This window comes from Seriola dumerili, unplaced genomic scaffold, assembly GCF_002260705.1.
Source record: "Seriola dumerili isolate Sdu_G_001 unplaced genomic scaffold, Sdu_1.0 BDQW01000309.1, whole genome shotgun sequence".
Lineage (NCBI taxonomy): Eukaryota > Metazoa > Chordata > Actinopteri > Carangiformes > Carangidae > Seriola > Seriola dumerili.
The window spans coordinates 2,301,056-2,321,399 of NW_019174564.1; the positions used below are offsets into that span (position 1 = coordinate 2,301,056).

At 42.7% G+C, this 20,344-nt stretch overlaps 1 protein-coding gene across 1 annotated transcript in view; it reads left to right on the forward strand.

Annotated features, from left to right (window-relative positions):
* The window catches only part of adgrl3 (adhesion G protein-coupled receptor L3), a 193,568-nt gene that overhangs the window by 151,142 nt on the left and 22,082 nt on the right, over nt 1-20,344 (forward strand). Inside the window, exons 14-17 of the mRNA XM_022758742.1 lie at nt 288-464; nt 10,424-10,633; nt 13,195-13,415; nt 18,871-18,937. Of these exons, the coding sequence (XP_022614463.1) occupies nt 288-464; nt 10,424-10,633; nt 13,195-13,415; nt 18,871-18,937 (675 nt within the window). The remainder of the gene's footprint in view (nt 1-287; nt 465-10,423; nt 10,634-13,194; nt 13,416-18,870; nt 18,938-20,344) is intronic.

The following is a 20,344-nucleotide window of genomic DNA, read 5'->3' on the forward strand; positions in this document are numbered from 1 at the left end:
AACGAAAAACTGGCATGGGGCCGCTTGAAGCTGTATGACAGGAAAACCACCTGCTATTCACTTTAGAATAGATATGGATTGTGGAGGGGAAAAATAGCCTGTTTTCAGACTGTGTATTCCGCAAACAAAGGACATGGACGAGGCTAATGTGTGATTAAATCCAGATCCCTGTGTTCAACCTAGCAAGGGGACACTCTATGTATGTTTTTCTCCTATTAATTCTATTCATTGTCTGATTCTACTCATTTGTGTGCTTTATTTTATTTTATTTTTTTATGCCTCTACAGCAATCTGAGGAGAACTTCAACCCCAACTGCTCATTCTGGAGTTACTCTAAGAGAACAATGACTGGCTACTGGTCGACGCAGGACTGCCGCTTGCTAGGCACCAACAGGACACACACCACATGCTCCTGTACCCATCTAACCAATTTTGCCGTCCTCATGGCTCATGTGGATGTCAAGGTAGGCCACCTCTTTTCCCTTTTTCTTGCTTCTCAGTGGAGCCATTTATCCTCAAAAATGTGCTATTTACGAAATGCGGTTGAGAGAAATGAAAATGCATTGATCCATCATGGTTTACAGTCCATTCCAAGATGATTGGCTGACAAGAAAACTAAGGTCTAGGCAGTGTAGAGCATTGTGAAGCAGAATGCATCCTTTCACTGCTGTTTGTCAATATGTTTTTATATTTCCCTTGCTTTTTAGTTCAGAGGGTAAAATTGACTCATAACTGCTTTCTGACCTTCACAGCACTTGTAGACTAACATTTAAAAAGGCCATTACACACTCTATTCATACAGTTTTAAACAATGACCTTGTCAGTGTATGTATGGATTGCAGTCGTTTTAAACCTCCACAGCCCAAATATACAATATATATATACTATATATATATATATATATATATACACACAAGTGTGCGCTTAGTTTTGCATAAACATCTGTCTCACAGCAGCAGCATACAATACTTGTATAAAACAAATTTTGGTATTTTTTGGACGTTATAAATATATATTTGCTTAAGCCTTCAAATCTTTGTGAATCTCCATATGTGAACTCAGAACAGACATTTGTTGATAGTTAGCAAAGAAATATGTCTCTCCCCGTGTGTTTACTACCTCTCTTTTTCTGGCCACATGTGGAAGTTATTCACTGCTTTATGATAACACAAAAGATAATGGATAGTTTTAGAATTGATTTCAAGTTAGAAATATTTTGTCTAAATCTAACACATCTCAAACCTTATCGAATCTTATCTTATTAGCAAGGAGCATTGCTACTGTAGGAGGTAATTTAGCTTAGTAGCAAATATGTAATTTCCATGACAAAATGTGACTTTCAGTTCTCTGGGTGTCAATAATTAAGGAATAGTTGGACTTTTTGGAAAATATTTGCTTTGTTGCCAAGAGTTAGATGAGAGGATTGATACCAACCTTGTGTCTCGTGTATATATGCACACTTTTGCACATTGCAACACTATGCTGCTACTCCGCTGCTATGTGTCTAGGGTTGCCACCCGTCCCGTATAATACGGGATCGTCCCATATTTGAAAATAAAATGACAAACGCAATGTGTCCCGTATTTTCATTCATTTTATGTTCTCAAACCAGTTGTAGCCTACAAGTGGATGTGAGAAGTTTATCAATGAGCAATAGACTGATAAGCTCTGTGTGCTGTGAAAAAATGCAGAAGACAGCAGTACGGCGCTCTGGTGGTTTACCTGGTAGAGCGCTTGTGATTAAGGCTTAATCCAAATCGCAGTGGTGTGGGTTTGAGTCCGACCCGTTGCCCCTGGCTTCATGTCATCCTCTCTCCCTCCCTTTCTTCTGTAATACTAATTGGAAATCAGCATTAGGCTACATTTTTTGTTACCCTTGATATTTCTGTAATTTTGGGTTATAAGCACATGCTTTTCAACCCTATATGTGTCTATCCTGCTGTTCTGCAGATACCACAATGCACTTAATAACTTTTAATACTAGTATTTATTGGGGATGTGTTTTTTCTATGTGTATTTTTATTATTGGGCATGTATTTTTATTGGGCTGTTGTCGCAGAGATGCCACTTGAAGTTCCATATACTTTGTATAATGACAATTAAGACTATTCTGATTCTGATGTCTGCACGATAACTGACTCTTGAGCTATTAGCTAAAGACAATTATCTTAGAATACAGACAACAACAAGTTGCTAGCTAAGCTAGATGCTGTCCTTGCTATATGGAAACAAAGAGGGACAGTTTTGGTGTTAAATTTGATTCAAAGATGGTAAAATTAACATATTTGTCTTAATCTTTCGTCTAACCTTTTGTTGAATGTAGTCTCTTTCTTTTTACAGTCAACCAGTTACTGTAGATGGTCATTTTTAGAAGATATATTTTTTACTGAAGCATTAGCCATGCTTTCTATTTCTCCTGGCTAAGTCCAGTCTTATTCTTAGCTTAGCTAAGCAAATCGCCTCTTAGCACAAGCTCCAGAGTTAGCGCACAGCATGGTCATTTAAAATTGCTAACTGCCAAACATTAATGTATTTATTTTTAGTTTTTGATCCAAGCTATTGAACCCCTACCCTAATATTAAGATATTAGTTAGTCTGAGCCATCCCCAACTGCTTCCTTTATTTGTGCATGAATCTATTTATTTATTTATTTATGTAAATACAAGAAGGAGAAAAAAAAGAAAACATTTACATTGTATCCCCACATTGCAGGGTTCTCTCAGTGCACCATTTGTTTTTTTGCCTTCAGGGCAGCCACAGAAACAAAATGAAATAAGTACAGTACAGTAAGTGTTATGTGGAATGGAAGGAGGGAATTTATGGGGAGGTACTAATGGAAACTCTAGAAAAATATACCATTCTAGTGAAAAAAATATTTGTCTGTTAGATTTGTGGGGAATGATCACTGTGGGCAGCTCTTACGAAATAGGAAGGAGATGGGTGGAGAGGACAGAAATGGACAAATCGAGCGAGTTGGAGATTGAGAAGGTAGGAGAATTACCGGTCAGGGAAGAAGCTGCGTGGTCGTTCTGATGCTGACTGACGGCTTAATTATTTCTGTCACAGGAAGTTTGAGGAGCTCCCTGCTGACATAGCAGAGTAGTTCTTGGTGTCTGGTATGGCATCTGTCTCTCCAGAGCCTTTCTTCTGAATCAGTGGGAGAACAAAAAAAAAAAAAAAAACAAACACACACACTCTGTGAGCACTGTCCCAGTTGGCGTATGTCCATGAAACCACTAGACCTTCTTTCACCTCCCTCTTATTCCCCAGTCCGGCTCTCTCACAGATACAATGCACAAACTCAGTTGCAAAAACATTCATGCACACAATCATACATAAAATCTAAAATTCAGTGTCTCTTTTTTTTTTTTTTTTTTCCCCTCTACACAAATGATTCCGGGAGGGTCTGCAATGGTGTGGTTTACTCCCAGCTAAAGAGAGCCACTGTTTGTCACTCAGCAGCATGACTTGTGGACCCACTAAGCTCTCTGCAGGGCTGAAGCCGAGTCTGGAATAGAGAGGGAACCGGGAAGAATGGGAGCCTTCACGCAATGAAAGCAAAGCAGCAAAGGAAAAAAAAAAAAAAGAAAGCAGTAAAAGGAACGCTTTCAGTCAAACCAATCCCTAACATTTTGGAAAGCTTGGCTTGCTTGTGGCACTGCATTCACAGAAGGAAAGTGGACAGTGGTTACACCCCAGTTCTGACTGATAGCGTTTTTTCACCTTCTCTTATTCTTTATCTTTTTCCACTTGGATGTAATAAAAGGCAGCTTGTTGGAAGGTGCCACTGAATGGGAGATTCGGAGGCTTTCTGTTTGACAAACTGTCACCGTGTGGTTTCTGAGAACACAGTGAATGGAGGGAAAGTGGGAGTGTGTGTGTGTGTGTGTGTGTGTGTGTGTGTGTGTGTGTGTGTGTGTGTGTGTGTGTGTGTGTGTTTGTGTGCATGCATGCGTGCATATGCGCACACAAGAGAGAGGCAGAGAGAGAAATTTTATAAATTGAAGAGACTATCTGTTTTTGTATCCATGGCAACCGAACATACCACAGCTCATCTCTGCATTGTTATTACTCATTACCCTCAGAGCAACAGATTATATTCTAACCTTTTTTATTTCTCAGTGGCATCTCAGAAAGAAAAAAAAGAGCAATTACAATTTTCCTTTGGAGGACAGAGGCTCGCTACAGTATCACCATCATCTTTCATCTTCTTGTTGTTGTCTTTGTTTTTGTTTTTTATTTTTGTTTTTTGGCCAATGGATCGCGTGCACGCTCGCTGAGAATAATGATAGTGTTATATTCACAGATGCTGTCGCCCATGTCGCGCTTGCAGTGCTACATTATTAGCACCAAGGGTATGATTGCATTCAAAGTGCCACATACTTCCCGCAGATTAGAAGTGGCAAAAGTGTTCCCGCCTTTTGCGTGTGGCAGTATGAAACGCTGTCACTTTTGCCCCTTGATGGCGAATTCAAGTTGCTGCATGATTTTTGGGTGCTTGAATTTTAAGAGATTGCACTGAGCAAAATTCAAACGCGTGTTCATATTTTAAGCTCATATCTAGTAGGGGAAAAAAAACGGTGCTGTGTGAAAGAGTTTATTTGCAGACACTGATTGTCTCTGAGTGGGATGATATGCATTGTCATTTGGATAATATATGTATAATCATACCTGACGACATGTGCTACTGTCTTAGGTTCGGTTACTTACCGTAAACTTTAGCACGTCCAAGGTCTTGCTGACTAAACTTTCACTCCTTTGAGACCAAAAATTTGTTTTAAAACTAATATATGTGCACTTTTTAACAATAAGCCTTGTAATCACAGTCAACCTGACATTGATTGTATGTGTGGGCAAGGTAAAAACCTTTGCCCACACATTCATATTCATAAAAAAAAAAAAAAAAAACCTTCAACTCGAATGTACTGTACAGAATGTGAGATTATTAGACACACTCAGCAGTGGAGAAACTCCAGACTGCGTCTCACCGGGATTAATTATGTTTGAAGTCAATTAGTTCCTCCGAATAATTTCCAATTCACATATTGTAGACGTTGGAACATTGTTGGAAATTTGCGAGCGACTACCCTAAGATGTTTAGTGCCTTGGTGGTTTCTGATTTAATGGTCTTAACCAAATTACCAAATGTAAAGTCTTTTTTTTTTTTTTTTTCTTATTAGTTGCAGATTCTCAAGAACTCATTAATCACAAATATCTAAACCGAGCCTCCTTCTTTTCAGGAGTACACCCACTCAACGCGATATATCTGTCACACGCAGGGGATCAGGTAACCGCCACACACTTAAGACGATCACAAGGGCATCGAGTGCTGTCACTGCTGCCTGTGTCGCCACTCGAGCCCCTTTGTTTGCTAATTTTGAGCAATCTAGCCAGAGAGCTGATGCCTCTGACTGATCCTGCAATCCGAGCAGAGAAGCGCCGTCGGCCGCATAAACAAATTAAAACTGTACTCAAAGACGGCAGCTGCGTGTGAGAGATTATATGTCTCTTTTGTATCTTTTCAGAACGATTGCAAACAGGGTTTCGGAGGGAGCGATGGGAGAGTGGGTGTACTTTGATGTGACTTTGCTAAGAACTCTGATGATTCTAACCTCGAGATGTCCCGTTACTGGGCCTTGAGACATTTTACTGCGATCAAAGATGCTTAAAATGTATAGGGAATAAACTCATTCCACTCAACTCAATATTGAAAGGCAGGGGTTAGTCCCGTCAGGGGTGGCGTTGAACTTGAACGCTCCAAATGAGATCGTTTGATTCCCATATCAGCTGATAATAGTGGTGATGTTTACTTGTTTTCAGCGCACGGATTAGTCTCTCTGTTGCTTGAACCTTTCTGGGTCACTTGGGCTAGCCTCAGTAGACGCAGGAGCTCAATGGATGTCACAGCAAACACGCTACGGACCACTATTTCATCAGGGTCTGCTTTAGACATATTTTTAAGATTCCCTAATGGCTCATGCCCATTCAAGCTCCCAAGGCTCCTTATTGAACCCTTTCCTTTGAATTTAAGTCTTCCATTTGTGGGGATAGCTAGTGGGCATTAGGAAAAAGAAAAGAAAAAAAAAATCTTTTAAATATGGGCTAAAGCACAAAGCCCCAGCTAAAGAATTATAGACCTGCTCTGGTTCCACCTACAGGCCATTATTTACGTAGTGGATGTGTGTGCTAAGATAGGCCCCAGGGAGGCATTGAGCTACTGGTAAGTGGCACTATTCCCGACAGACCAGTAAGTATAAATCAATGGCACATCCCACAGGATGATGGAGAGGGTGATATTTGGGTAACATTCATCACTGTCCATACAGAACATCTCCACGCTGGCACCATCAGACAGTAACTATGATGAGAAAGGACAGTCAAGGTTAGTTGTGTATTTCATGATGTAACATGGAAGTATGGTGCAGTGCTGTACGCACAGCAGGAGGGACGGTTAAAAATAAATCCCGTTTGTATGGTTAACGCACAGACGGGTGAAGACGGAGACCATGTTAACTGCCATAGCAACCGAAGTGCGTGGTCGGACATTATATCATAGTTTACTGTAGCTCGGAACACAATGTGACATGAGGTACATGTGCTGAATGTCAGCTCCCACCCTGCAAGCTGGAACCTCTCTCCCAGCCTTTTTTTTTTTTTTTTTTTTTTTTTTTTTTTTGAAATGTGACGAATTCGCCAGGACCCCATGATTCATATGCCCTCTCCGCAACTGTTCCTCATCCTTATGCAGATCATAAATCCTCAGTCATACCGTAGGTGAACTTGTCACATGACTCCCTGCAGTGGGCCACTACCCCTTAGCGCAACTGTCTGCCCTGCCTGACCGTATTTCATGAGTCAAAGCCCGGCTCTGGAGGCATATAGGGAGATTTATGCATTTTAATTGGATTGGCTTCATGGCCTCATGCTGAGAGCGGTTCTTTGAGGTGTAAAGGATTGACGCTCGGTCCTCTTCGCCACTCTTACGCTTTTCAGAGAGACCTGGTTTAGAAATTTTTGGCTTTAAACGCAGGATGTTATGGTAATTAAGTGCATATGATGTGATGTCAGGTTCAGATGGCTTGGCCGCATCGACTCATCGCCGCGTCTGCTCCTCCTCGTCAGACTGCTCGAGAGCCCAGAAACCTCATTTTGTGCCATGTGCGAGCAGATCGGGGGCAAAGCCAATCTCCTCAGGCATCCCTGGAATGAAAAATATGTGTGTTTAAGAAATGAGGGAGAAATGTCGGAGAGAAAGGTTGGAAGACAAATCGGTTGATAAGTAACATGGATGCTTGCATGACTCCTCGGCGGCCCCTTGCAACACAGCGAGTGAATCTCAGAGCAAAATTTTACTCGCCACTTTAGAGACCCCTATACAGAATCCCATCATGGAGGCTAGTCGGTGTGAGGTTAGGTGCAGAGACTCTGCAGATCACATCATTTGCCATCCTGCCTGGGCAGAGCCCCCAGTAAGAGGCAACTATTCAGCAGCGACATTGTGGCTGGCGACGTGTCAGCTATCATCCACCTCCTGGAACAAAGAAATCATGCTACAGTAAATCCATCACCCAGGTGTAGATATACTCCCTGCCCTTCTCTCTTTCTGTTTCTTTAGCTTTGTCTCTTTTTCCCTCTGTTGCCTTCTCTTTCTCTCCGACCTGGCCCCTCTCCAATTGAAGGTGAGATTGTGATGGATAGAGCCTGCAGCCGCGGCGCAGCTCGCTCGCTCGCCCAGGAGACCTTAGCGTCCACTCGCAATGCGCTGCAGCCAGCACCACCCATCGCATCAATACCTCTGTCATGCAGCCGACTGAAAAACAGACTTGTGTGACACATGCACCGCACACCTACAGAGCACAAGCATCAACATCTGTTACCACCCACCGCGTAGGCACTCCTCTAAAGTAAGGGGGCTGAAATCAGCCTTACTTTCATACACACATACACACACAGACACGTCTGCTCCATATAACATCTTGCCTCCCCACCACCACCGCCGCCGCCACCGCCACCGCCACCCCTCCAACATATACACAACGGCTCATCAGGCAGGAAAATCAAAAGAGCGCTCTCCCCAGACTCAAGGAGCACTGCGGCTGTTATTGTACCAGAGCCCCTTAATGATCAGCATCTGTTCCCCTCTCTGCTAGCGTTAGCTGAGCTGCCACTAAACAAGGCTTTTGTGCAACACTTCATCCCCCAAGTTTTCTCACTGTAACCTGACTGGGGGGTGGGGGGTGGGGGTTTGGAAGAAAAAAAAAAAAATAAGAAAGAGAGAAAAACCACCCTTGGATGTTGATAGTCCCCCCCACCAGGAAATACTGCTGACTGTGGTCAGAGTATGATTTAAAGAGGCGCTTGTTCGAGAGACATATTAGACATACAGCGCGCTATTGCGGGGTTATTCCTCAACGTAAGCAAATATTTTCTCGGGTTTGTACGACGGCATAGCCCAAGAGTCATACATTATTCGCTGGAGGCCAAGACTGAGCGCGCAGCCTTTGATATCAAACAGCACAAACCGTACTTGAAGTCTGGCGGTTAATGGACAGTGTCGGTGCCTGATGTATACACAGTTGAGGGGAGTTTATCTTGAGCTCTCACCTGAATTTTGTTTAACCGCCCGTCAATGCGAATAAATTTGTAACATTATTCTTGTGTTGAAATAACGCCTGTTTGATCTTCATTAGCGTTCAGGCGTAGACCATCATGTCGAAACTCAAAAGTTCCACCCGGATAGTCCTCGAGTCCCAGCAGGGATGACAGTTGATTGTTTGGAGGTTGGCAGATTTCTTTAAAGAATTACCCACAGCCTCCACCACTTTCACCCCCCCCTTTTTTTTTTATTTTTTTTTTTACTTTTTAAATCAATGCCCAGCAGGCTGAGAAAGAGGACAAATCCTTTGGGAAATTAGGAAGCCTCAGAAGCTGACCAAAGTGTTTGGATGCAGTAATTATGTTTAGTTAATGAATCAAGTTGTCACTCCTTGATGCTTATCTTCATTACATGTTTTACATAGAGGAGACAGTCTTTTTAATCCCCATCTCATGTTTTTCAGCGTCCGACTTTCTTCTCTTCCCCACTGGTAGCATGATGCAGTTATTGGGTAATGAATGACAGTGCACTTCCCGATTCCAGATGTGAGTCGCACTGGGAGTCTGTTTCAGTAATGTCTGCTTGTGCAATGCTAAATCTTTTTAGAGCAGAGGTTTCCAACTTTTTTTTTTTCTTTTTTTTCTTTTTTTTTGCCAGATGTACCCCCACAGCCGTGTTAGATGATCTCAACCACCCATCACGTTCCAAATGTGCTCAATTAAGCTGCGATATTATGTAACTATTGAGGATATAAAAGTGGGTTTAACGGGGGCGATAGTATCATCTGTTCTACTTCTGTTGTGGTATGTTTCAGCCATTTGCAGTATCTATTACTTTTAGTTAACAGTTTCAACTTCTCTGTAAGCATGTTATCAATATGCCAGCATATACTTCCAAGTACCCCTCTGGCAACTGTAGAAGTACCCCCTGCGGTGCAAGAATCCCCGGTTGGGAGTCACTGTTGTGAGTGGATATGAATGCAGATTGCTAAAGAAGTAAACTTTTAAACCTTCAAACTTTGGACACCTTTCACTGGTAAGATACTATACATTTAGACAATTTTTAGTCTTGGCAGGTTCTGATGTTGCTTCAGATGAGTTTGGTTTTAATGTGCCTTTCCCCACTTCTGCCCAAGGATCCCTATGTGCACTTAGCTTTTATGGACCGATGTAAATTTTCTCTCATGGCTGCGGGCGGAATCAGTGTTGATCCTTATCTCTCCTGTAAAGCCGCAAAATTTATTGTCAGCGAAAGGCTTTTTAGCGGCCAAAACCAGCTGTGGTGACAAATCACGGTTTGAGGAGAGAGGAAATGATCTAAAAGCAACGGCCAAAGTTATTGACCACGTTTTGGTTTGATTGTATTCTCTGTTGTGATGGTCTTAGACACCTGCGGCCCTTTGGACTGCTCACTTTGTTTCACTTTGTCGCCTGACCAGAATGAAACAATGGGGGTGGGGTGGGGGGGGGGGCAGTTTAGATTGATTCACACTGACTAATTCATGATCCATATCTGCCACCTGTGGCTCGCCGTGTAGTGGTTTATTGAGAGTTGGGTGATTCCACTTTACATCCACCACCACGCCTAAAAAAGGAGAAAGAAAAACGAAAACAAAAGCTTTGGGGTTTTTCCTGTGATTTCATTTTATGGTCATTTGTTTCATTTCTCCCATTGAAGTTTTTTGCTTTACAATTGTGCTTCTGGGTACAATAATACAAAATATATCAACTGATATATCAACTGTATATTTCCAAAGATGTGTGTTGTTGTTTTTTTTTCTGACATAATAAGAACCGACATTGAACTGGATGTTTCACCTTCTCTCAGAACACAGCCCCTGTTCACGACATGCTTCTGGATGTCATCACCTGGGTGGGGATCCTCCTGTCCCTGGTCTGCCTGCTCATCAGCCTCTTCACCTTCTGCTTCTTCCGTGGCCTCCAGAGTGATCGCAACACCATCCACAAGAACCTGTGCATCAGCCTGTTCATTGCTGAGTCCCTGTTCCTGGTGGGCATCAACCGGGGGGACCAGCCGGTAAGTCTGCTGCCGGTGGAGAGACGTCGAGCGGCCGCGGCATCGTCGCAGTTAGCGCGCTCGCACAAAGCACGCTCGCACAAAGCGCTGCAAAACAGTGGGAATCATAAAAGGGGATACTGATTTAAAAAAGAAAAGAATCTACTGATAGAATCATCACTTGACGATACATGTGCTGTAATAGAAGTAAAACAGGATTAATACTAGAAGGGCATTCGGAGAGCGCAGACCGCCGCCGAGGGCGATTTTAAAACAACAGCCACCAGACTTTAGAGGAAAAGGTGCCATCCCTCCACAAGTTCAGTGCAAATCGGTTCAGTACTTTTTGCGTAATCCTGCTGACGAGTGAGAACATAACCTCCTCGACAGACATAATTAAAGGAATAGTTCAACGTTTTTGGAAAAATACACTTCTCTGCTTTCTTGCCGCGGTTTGGTTAAAGGATTAAACTTCATTAGCCTCAGTTGTTGACTTTAAATTACTGCCATTACATAATGTTACATGTTGGAGGGTGGCAAACAGTGTTGTGGCTTTAAAAGTACAAAAGTTGAAAAAACCGGCCAATATGGATGTGATATCTTTATTGCTTTCAGTCTCGGGTATAGACGTTCCGAACAACTGGAAGTCAGTCTTCTTACTACATAAGCCAGTAAAGGGGTGCATTAGTGTCTAGATACAAAATGAGGAAGTAACTCTTTCTTTGTACCTTGCACAAAAAAACTCTTGAATCATTAAATTTGTTGAAAAATCTTTGTGCATGTACATATTCCCCAGGGGCTGCTAGAAACGCTCCCGGAAAGCTTTGTATTAATGTTCACTGAAAATATGTTCACTATTTCTTTTCTTTGATTTCTTTTTTTTTTTTTCAAAAGATGTAACCTCTGGTGTCACGCGTTGCTACGAGTGGTACTTCCCAGTGAGTGCCAGTGGCCCTGAACTTTTTTTTTATTTTTTTATTTTTTTATTGTGCTTGCCTCAGCAAGGCAAAACACTGAATGAAAAGACTCGCATCTTTTTATTTCACAAAACGCTCCCTCCCGCTGTTCCACAAAAGCGAACGCGTTCTTGAACGCGCTCGCACACACACGCGCACACTGACACTTTCCAACTCGCTGTTACGTCCCCATATCTACATCCACTGCACATGAATTCATCCGTTCATTTCCTGGTGCGGTTTTTCCAGTTTGTAAACACTTCAAGATTTATCTGGATGAAATTGAACCTTCCTCTTGTAAGGATAAGTTTAGAGCGCTTCTTTCCTGTTAGAGCCCATGCTGTCACTGCAGCCATGCAGTCATTGTCAAGCGTGCGCGCGCGCTCTGCACCCGTGCTGTAGATAAATGTGGCGTTATTACATGTATGCAGGACGGCAGAGGGCTTTATTCCACCTACAGCTTCTTGCAATCATGCCATCTTTGCTTGCTAATGAGGCAGAGTACACAGTTAGCTTTGCTCTCAGAGGGGGAGGGAAAAAAAAAAAAAAAAGGTTGAGTCATTGTGAATGTACTGCCTGTGCACAGTATAAAATGATCTCCATGCCTATAAATTTATAATGGGGTCAGGCACTGGAAGACATCTTATAGCTCACAGTCTTTTTAATAATTTCAGTTATTTATTTATTGTCATTGTATATATCATATCACCCCACACCGCTCACAGTGCGGGTGAAGAAGAGTGATGCGCCCTTCTATCCAACCTCATGCTATGAAAACAAATCTATACTCTGCCCTTCAAATATCACTTTAAGTATCTCGACCAAAACTCACTGGCCATAGTTTAGCAGCTAAGGCTTCTTCCCTGTGAAGTTAAAGATAATGCTTTGGCCCCACACCTTTTCCCTTCCATAACATTTTATGGGTGTGATTCACAGCCCAGCTCTAAGATCACTCTCCCGGACTGCAATTAATGTCCGCTCAACCTTTTAGTTATTTAATTGAATCCATTTCGGTGACAAAATACGCTACTTATGTTCAACTGTGCCAATAATTAGATCAATCTATGTAAGTATTGTGTCTTATCATTATTGTAAGAAAGCGTGCGGTCGCGTGCCCGCACGCTGTATTCGTGCCTCCGTCAGCTCGGGAAGTGTAACTACATTATGCGCTCGCACCTGGCCGTGGTGTAAAAATACAATGAGCTCCAAATGGCTCTTGGACTGTTGACTTCACTTCTTCATTCATATCTCCCTTTCATCCATGCCAGCCACCAAGCAAACAAACAAGACCGCATGGACCCAGTAGCTGCGGCTTTCTTCTGCCAGACACCACAGGCAAACATCCAATCGCTTCAGCCAAACAAAGCTTAGCAATGCTAATTGTTGGGAAGACACAAACATGGAGGGGTCAGAAAATGCTGCGCGGTTATAGTCACTTGGATGACATACATTGCCTGTCATATAATGCCCTTTAGCAAGGCATTTAATCCTTCAGAAAATGAATTAAATGCCCAAAAGGGATTGGATTGAAATATGTTTTCAGCAGTTAATGCTCACATCTCAAGTCTTTCTCCCTCGCTCTCTTATCTCTCTCATTCCCTCTGTGTCGCCATAAAACTTTCCCAGATTGCATGTGCCGTCTTCGCCGCCCTGCTCCACTTCTTCTTCCTGGCAGCGTTCACGTGGATGTTCCTGGAGGGCGTGCAGCTCTACATCATGCTGGTGGAGGTGTTCGAGAGCGAGCACTCGCGCCGCCGCTACTTCTACCTGGTGGGCTACGGAGTTCCCGCGCTAATTGTGGCCGTTTCGGCTGCGGTGGACTACCGCAGTTATGGCACCGACCAAGTGTGAGTACATTAGACTTCCGGATCTGTGTTGAATGCTGCAGGGGAACTGGCTTTCCTGTCTGCGTGTCATACTCTTAATGATTTTATGGTGCCAGCTTTTTGAGACAATTCATTTTAGAAAATCATTTATTTAACTTTCATTTTTGCGTGAGTAGAACTCCAACCCGTGCATTACTGTAGAGTACATGGACGGCTTCTTTGAAAAGTGCATTATTCCACTTAACCAGCAGATCCTTTCAGGGGAGTATTTAATATTAAAGGACAACTCCGGCAATTTTACGCATCGAGATCCATTGACTAGTCATGTGGAGTCGTACTAAGCCTGTAAAAACACTTGTCTAATGTCTTCTGTCGCTCTGGAGGAGCCTGGGGGCACAGAATAGGAAAGATGTGCGTGTCCTCCAGGCAGGAAGAGTCTGGAAAAATGCTAGCAAATTGCATTATGGGTAGTGTAGTGATCCAGTGATTTTGGAGCTTCCCTCTTACCAAGGACCAAATATGGGATATCTTGACCTCTGCTGCATTGATTTTATCAATTCCTCTTTCTTCTTTTTTTTAACACTTTGTAAGTGAATGTTATTTATTGTTCTTGTGAAATGTTTATGTATGAGCACCGAACTGAAAGAAATGAGACTTTTACAAGCGTTTAAGGAGGCATTTGCTGCAAGTGACCTCTCTTCTACCAGCCTCTATATTACATTACACAACATTTTAAAGGTGCTTTTGTCCAAAGGGGACTTACATTTTTTCCGATACACATACAGTCAGTTGCTCAAGGACCGCTGAGCAACATGTGGACCTGAGGAGCTGGGGATCGACCACTAACCCTACTCCACCCTCCACCCCGCTCTACTAACTGCGATGTAGTCGTCTACGCCCTTTTCTACCTGTGATCGTTCCTTAAAATTGACCATTAAATTTATCCAATATGTTTAAAAGAAACCAACTTAATGCTGGTGTTTGGCTTCATGAAAATAAAAGTAACACTTCCAGAGTTTTTGGAAAACAGTGTAGAATCTGGGGATTGAGTCTACACACTGATTTGTTGGGGTTAAGTGGGGAAAAAATAAATAAATAAGACCTTTCTTCGCTTAACCTCATCTTACTGTGTGTATCTACACCCACAGACACCATGCTAACAACTTGACAACTGTTTGTGTTGGTTTAAGGGGCTTTAACAATGTTGCCGATGGCGCTCCAATAGCTATCGCTCATCATCAACTTTTAATGAAGCAGAACGGTTACTCAAGCTGCGCGCATTTCCCCGCCGCTGAACTGACATTGTTTTGACAGTGAAAAATGCTAACTTCAGGAGATAGTATTGCGGGATGAATGTCAGCCTATTGTGGTTAATGTCTTCAGCATTTTAGGATGCGCAAATTACAGCACGGGGACGGAGAGATTTAGAGGAGATGGGGGGGGGGGGGGTATGAACGGGGAGATGGAGGGTGGAAGAGATGGAAAAAGACGGGGGGATTGACAAAAAAAAAATGGGGCGCGGCAGAGATTGCCTTTTTGTGTTTCCTACAGACGCCCAATAAGATATCAGTCCCCAGCCCTTTCCTCTTTAGTACAAAGTGGTCTATAAAGCAGTGTAATGCCAAGCAGAGGATCGCCCTCCATTCCTCTCTGTTAATCTCAAACCCATCTGAAAATAATGAAGACCAGCATCAGCAGTTTGTTTCCGAGATGTTTATCATATATGGCACACACACATACGCTGCCACACACACACACACACACGCGCGCAACCGGTAGACAGTGCATTTGTAGATTGGCGGAGCAATAGTTCTTGGTGATGGATGAGGTGATAGCTGCCACCGCCTGAGCCTTGGCATCATGTGAATAATTAAAGCCTGCCACCGGTGGAACAATTATACGCAGCCATTGAAGGATGAGGGAAGGGACGAGGCGTGACACGTGGTGAATAGCAGAATGTGGGGGAGGGCACGTAGTCCTGCTGCAAATTGATTCGGGGACCGTGGCGGTGTTATCATGGGTGGCCTTATTTTGAGCAGAAATATCCAACAAGTTGCGGTGAAAAGTGACCCCCGGTGCAATAGATGAGTGAGCACATAAAAAAAAAAAAAAAAAAAAAAGGAGGAGGCGGCGGCAGCCTGAAGGTCAGCGAGCTTGTGAAGTCACCTCTTCAAAGTCAGAGATCAAATACTCTGCGGTCCCAGGAAAGTAAAGTCGGATATCTATTCAGTCACTCTCAGTAATTACACGGAATGTGCCCTTGAGCAAGGCACTGTACTCGCCTGTGGTCCAGTGAGGCCGCTTAATTGTCAGCAAAACAAGCATGTGGTTCTGTGTAATTCGTCCAGTTTAATGAAAGCAATACATCAGCCATCTGTAGACTTAGGAGACGGAATTACATTTTAGTTTCAGTAATCTAGTTGCTGTTGCAGTGGGTCCAGTCTGTGGAGCGTGCAGAGTTATGGTGGGTTCACACTCTGGAGTTTTCTCGTAAACAAAGAGTTGTGTTTACCTCCAGCGTCTCCCACCGAAACCATTGTGTGTGTGTGTGTGTGTGTGTGTGTGTGTGTGTGTGTGTGTGTGTGTGTGTGTGTGTGTGTGTGTGTGTGTGTGTCTGTGTCCTTCAGGGGCTAATAAACATGTTGAATGCATTTCCTTCTGTTTCCTTCCAACATTTGCAATGCCAATTTTTTTTTTTTGTTTGTTTGTTTGTTTGTTTTTTTTTTGTAACAGATTGAATCCTGTTCTGTCCTTCATCTATTTTGACATTAGCTAGCAGTCAGGATGTTCTGGATTTAATCTTGTAGCATAACACTATTTGTTGTGCAAGATATTATTACATGCTGTGGGTTTGCCTTTGCTGTTTTAGGGAGTTTATTTTAATAGTATTACAATGGGTTTTTATTTTATTTTTATTTTTTTTATTGACTTACTGACAATTATGTTCGTTGCCTGTTTACTACAGTGACATTAGGGAGAGCTTTTGTGATGATAAGGGACTGGAAAGTAACTTTTGTTGAAGGGATCTTTCCTCTTTTAAATGTAAATGTAAATGTTTTGCTTGTATGCTTGTATATTTTTCATTTTTGTATTGATTAAATACTGTATAAAGCATAGTGATAGGTTACTGGTTGTCAAAGCTAAATAGATCTGAGAGGGTAAAGAAATATAGCAGGTTAAGCTAAACCATTTTTTCTCTTGGGTGTAAAGATACAAACAAAACCGGGGCGCCCACTCATCAATCCATTGCTCCACAGCGCCACTAGTGGTCAAAACTTCACATGGTACCTTTTTAATGAATGTAGCAAACCAACATACATAGATCTTAAAGGGCATATTTAAAGGCAACATGTGCCTCGGGACTTGAGACGGAAGGGGGAAAAAAAAACTGCCAGTCATCTCCCTGGCCCGAATATTTCACATGGTTTCACTCGCTCACTCGGTCACCAGCTCACTATCACACCACTGACACGCCTGTCTCCGTTGCAAAGATGTCCTTGCAGATTAAGTTGCCTTCGGTCAAAGCGCGGCCCGTGTCAGCTCGCTGCAGATTGGCGGCACGGAGGAGAGAAAAGTCAGTTCGAGCGGTTGGCACGAGCGCGGTTGTTGTTTTGACTGCCGCATGTTAATGTCTTTTATTGCTTGGTTACTAAAGGAGCAGTGCAAAAAAAAAAAAAAAAGTAGCACAGCAGGAGTTGAAATAAAACTAGATGTGCTCCAGAAGCCAAATGCAACCATGACTCAAGTGGAGAAAGGGAGGTAGAGAAGGCATGGGGGGGGGGGGGGAATGACAGCCCGCAGCTCCTGCCGCCCACCATGTCTTTAAATCTTTCTATGATCTGAAGAAGAAGAAGGCAAAAAGCGAACAATAGAACCTTCAGCATAATTTATAACAGCGCCGTTCGGAGCGAGCGCTTTGATGAGCTGCCAGAGTTCTGTGCATGTTCTTCGGCTTTTGTTTGCGCTTGTTCACTTCTTTGTGCGTCCATATGTGTTTTTCTGTGTTGCCTCCTCTCATCCATTGATATCAGTGAGGGGGAGACATATCAAGTCGCTGTAACAGCAAAGGAACAGTCAATTTTTGTCCTGTCACTTCTTATACAGTATTCTCTCTTGTTTGTCTGCCAGTTCTTTGCCAACAAAAAGTGAGAGATGTACAAACTTGTCCGTGGCGGTTGAGGTTTTTAGCCTGAATTTCGCAACTATATTGCTGTAAATAATGAAGATGCCTTATTTTGTTTTTCCTCCGAGGGAATGGGACCAAAATAACCATCATCGTATCATGGCTCATTGTATCTCGCTTTGTTTTATCCTCACATTGTCTCTGCATCGTATCAGAAAAGGTTTTATGGACAAAAGACACCTATTTTTAAAGCAGTGGGTTATATATTTGAGACATACATTGTTGGTATTTTTTTTTTTTTTTTTTTTTTTTTTTTTTTTTTTTTTTTTTTTTTTTTTTTTTTTGCTACAGTCAGTGTTTAAAGCCCAGTGGTGTGTTCCTCTAAGGTGCCTCATACACTTCAGTTTGCCTGAAAATATAATGGAATTACAGTTATTCTCTGCCACTTCCATTTTCCCTCTCTGCCAGCATGACTGACAACGAGGCTGTGTGAACTGTAATTTTCCAGTGGCCAAAAATGGAGGCGTGTATCTGCTGCAGTAGCGGAGATTAAAAGATTAATAATTCAACAACAGGTCATGAATCAATTTTTTTTTTTTTTTTCCCCCTTTTTCTTTTGCCATTTTAAAAAGGAGCTACTGTCACCTTCCACCAGCCCTGTTGCTTCTGGCCTGTATTTAATTTTACCCAGCCGAGAAGAATTGACTATCTGTAATGTTTTGATATGAAGTATGAGGTCAGGAGAGCGCGTTCTTTCATTATTGACATAATTACAGCAGTCCTACTCGAGTCATCACTGTTAACATGAACATGTAAGGCACTTTGTTGAGTGCTTAAGGACTCTGTGTGGCCATGTCTGTCAGGGTCAAGGTCAATCCAATTCCTTTGGAGTCATACAGTTAGAATTCAATTGAGAACTAATTGAATCATCCATAAATTATCATCCGTGGTCATAATTTGCTACCTTTCCCCGACAAATTGAAAAAGTCCATTCGCTGTCGGCCATCTTTTACAGTTGTAGCTACATCCCATTCCTGTTTTCTCTTTTGCTTTGAATGATTCACCTGTTTTGTCTATGAAAGGCCATCATTATCGCTGTCATTGTCACTGAAAGCCTCTTTTTCTCCTAATTCTTACCGATGGTCATATTTTATCTGTGTTTGAAGTGCCTATTCCTCTGTGTCACTCCAGCCTCTCCCTCTTGATGTATATCCCCTGAGCAGGAGTATAAAGTTATAACCTCAAATATTTTTTTTCTTCTCTTCCTCTTTCCTCACTTTCTCCATTCATATCGGCCATCCTCTCTCTTACTTCACATCCCCCTCTCCCCTCACTCTATCTCTGTCATCGCAGTTGCTGGCTTCGCCTGGACACCTACTTCATTTGGAGTTTCATAGGACCAGCAACCTTGATAATTATGGTAAGCGTGTCCCACCCACCCCGTCTGCTCATTAACCCTACTTAGCCTGCGGGTCGTCGCTTAAATGGTCCACCGAGAACCCCTTTTTCTAGCTCCCATCCTCCCTCTTTTCTCTGCCCTGTTGAGCATATATGCCACCGCCGGGCACGGAGCCGTCTCGAAAAACGAATGAGGGGTGTAGAGAATGTATTGCAGTTTGTCACCCTGCTGCAGTCACCGGCTGAGACAATTTTTGGGAGGGTGGGGTGGTTGGGTGGTGGGGGAGTGAGAGACAGAGAGAGAGAGAGAGAGAGAATGAACTCTGCTCAGTATGCAGTGTTGGAGTAATCCGCACTGCGATTATGATTGATTCTGTTCCTGTTCCAACTTGTACTCTACTACCTTTTTCCATCTCCTCCTCGCAGGCACACACATACAAACACACACACACACACACACACAGCCAGCCCGGGGTGTAGATACACAAGCATTATGCAAGGAGGACACATACACACACACACACACACACACATACACACACACACTTTTGGTGTCTTTCCCAACTAGGACAGCCCTAATTTTCTAATAAAATAGCTCATTTATTGATCCAACTGCCTTAAATCTGATGTCAGACTGCTGTTCTTTTAAGTATTTCAGCTAATGCCAAGCTGTAAAGATTACAGTGCCACCAGAGATGTGCTCCTAATTCTCCGAGACACCAGTCAGCCATCGTAGCACACATTTGGAAATTAGTAAATCAACTTATGAATATCCCTGACAAAGAAAAAAGTGACGATATGCTCATCCAATAGGATTATTTACTTGAAAAAAAACCCCCAAAAAACCCAAAATGTCTTTTTTTTCTTCTCAACAGTTTTTAATACATCTCTCTCTTGCCTGGCTGCAATCTGGTTGCCAAATCCAAACATGCATAATACACTTTCACGCCCCAGTTTGAAGTAATCACTCACAATGCATCTGTGTGCGCCTCATGACTCACTCCTTTCACTTTTAGATTTACAAACAAGAGTATCTATGCTGGAAAAAGACGGCTAGAGCTCAGATCCAGCTCTACTCCTGGGGATTTGGTGAGGGTCTGGCCATTTTAAGCAGTTAAGAATAGTGTCTGTGTGTGTGTGTGTGTGTGTGTGTGTGTGTGTGTGTGTGTGTGTGTGTGTGTGTGTGTGGAGGGGGGGGGGTTGTATTGTTTTTTTTTTACTCTCACCTCATATTAGGTGAATGTCACCTGTGAACAGCAAGTATAAGACAGTAAGGGAAAGCTTACTAATTGCTGTCATTTTTGAGGAGCCATTCTGAAAAAGCCCCCCCCCCCCCATGCTGTGACCAGATTTGACTCATTTTCTACTTTCATGATTACGGATACACAGGGAAAAAGAAAATAATGAGATACGCCAGAGTGGGTCTGTT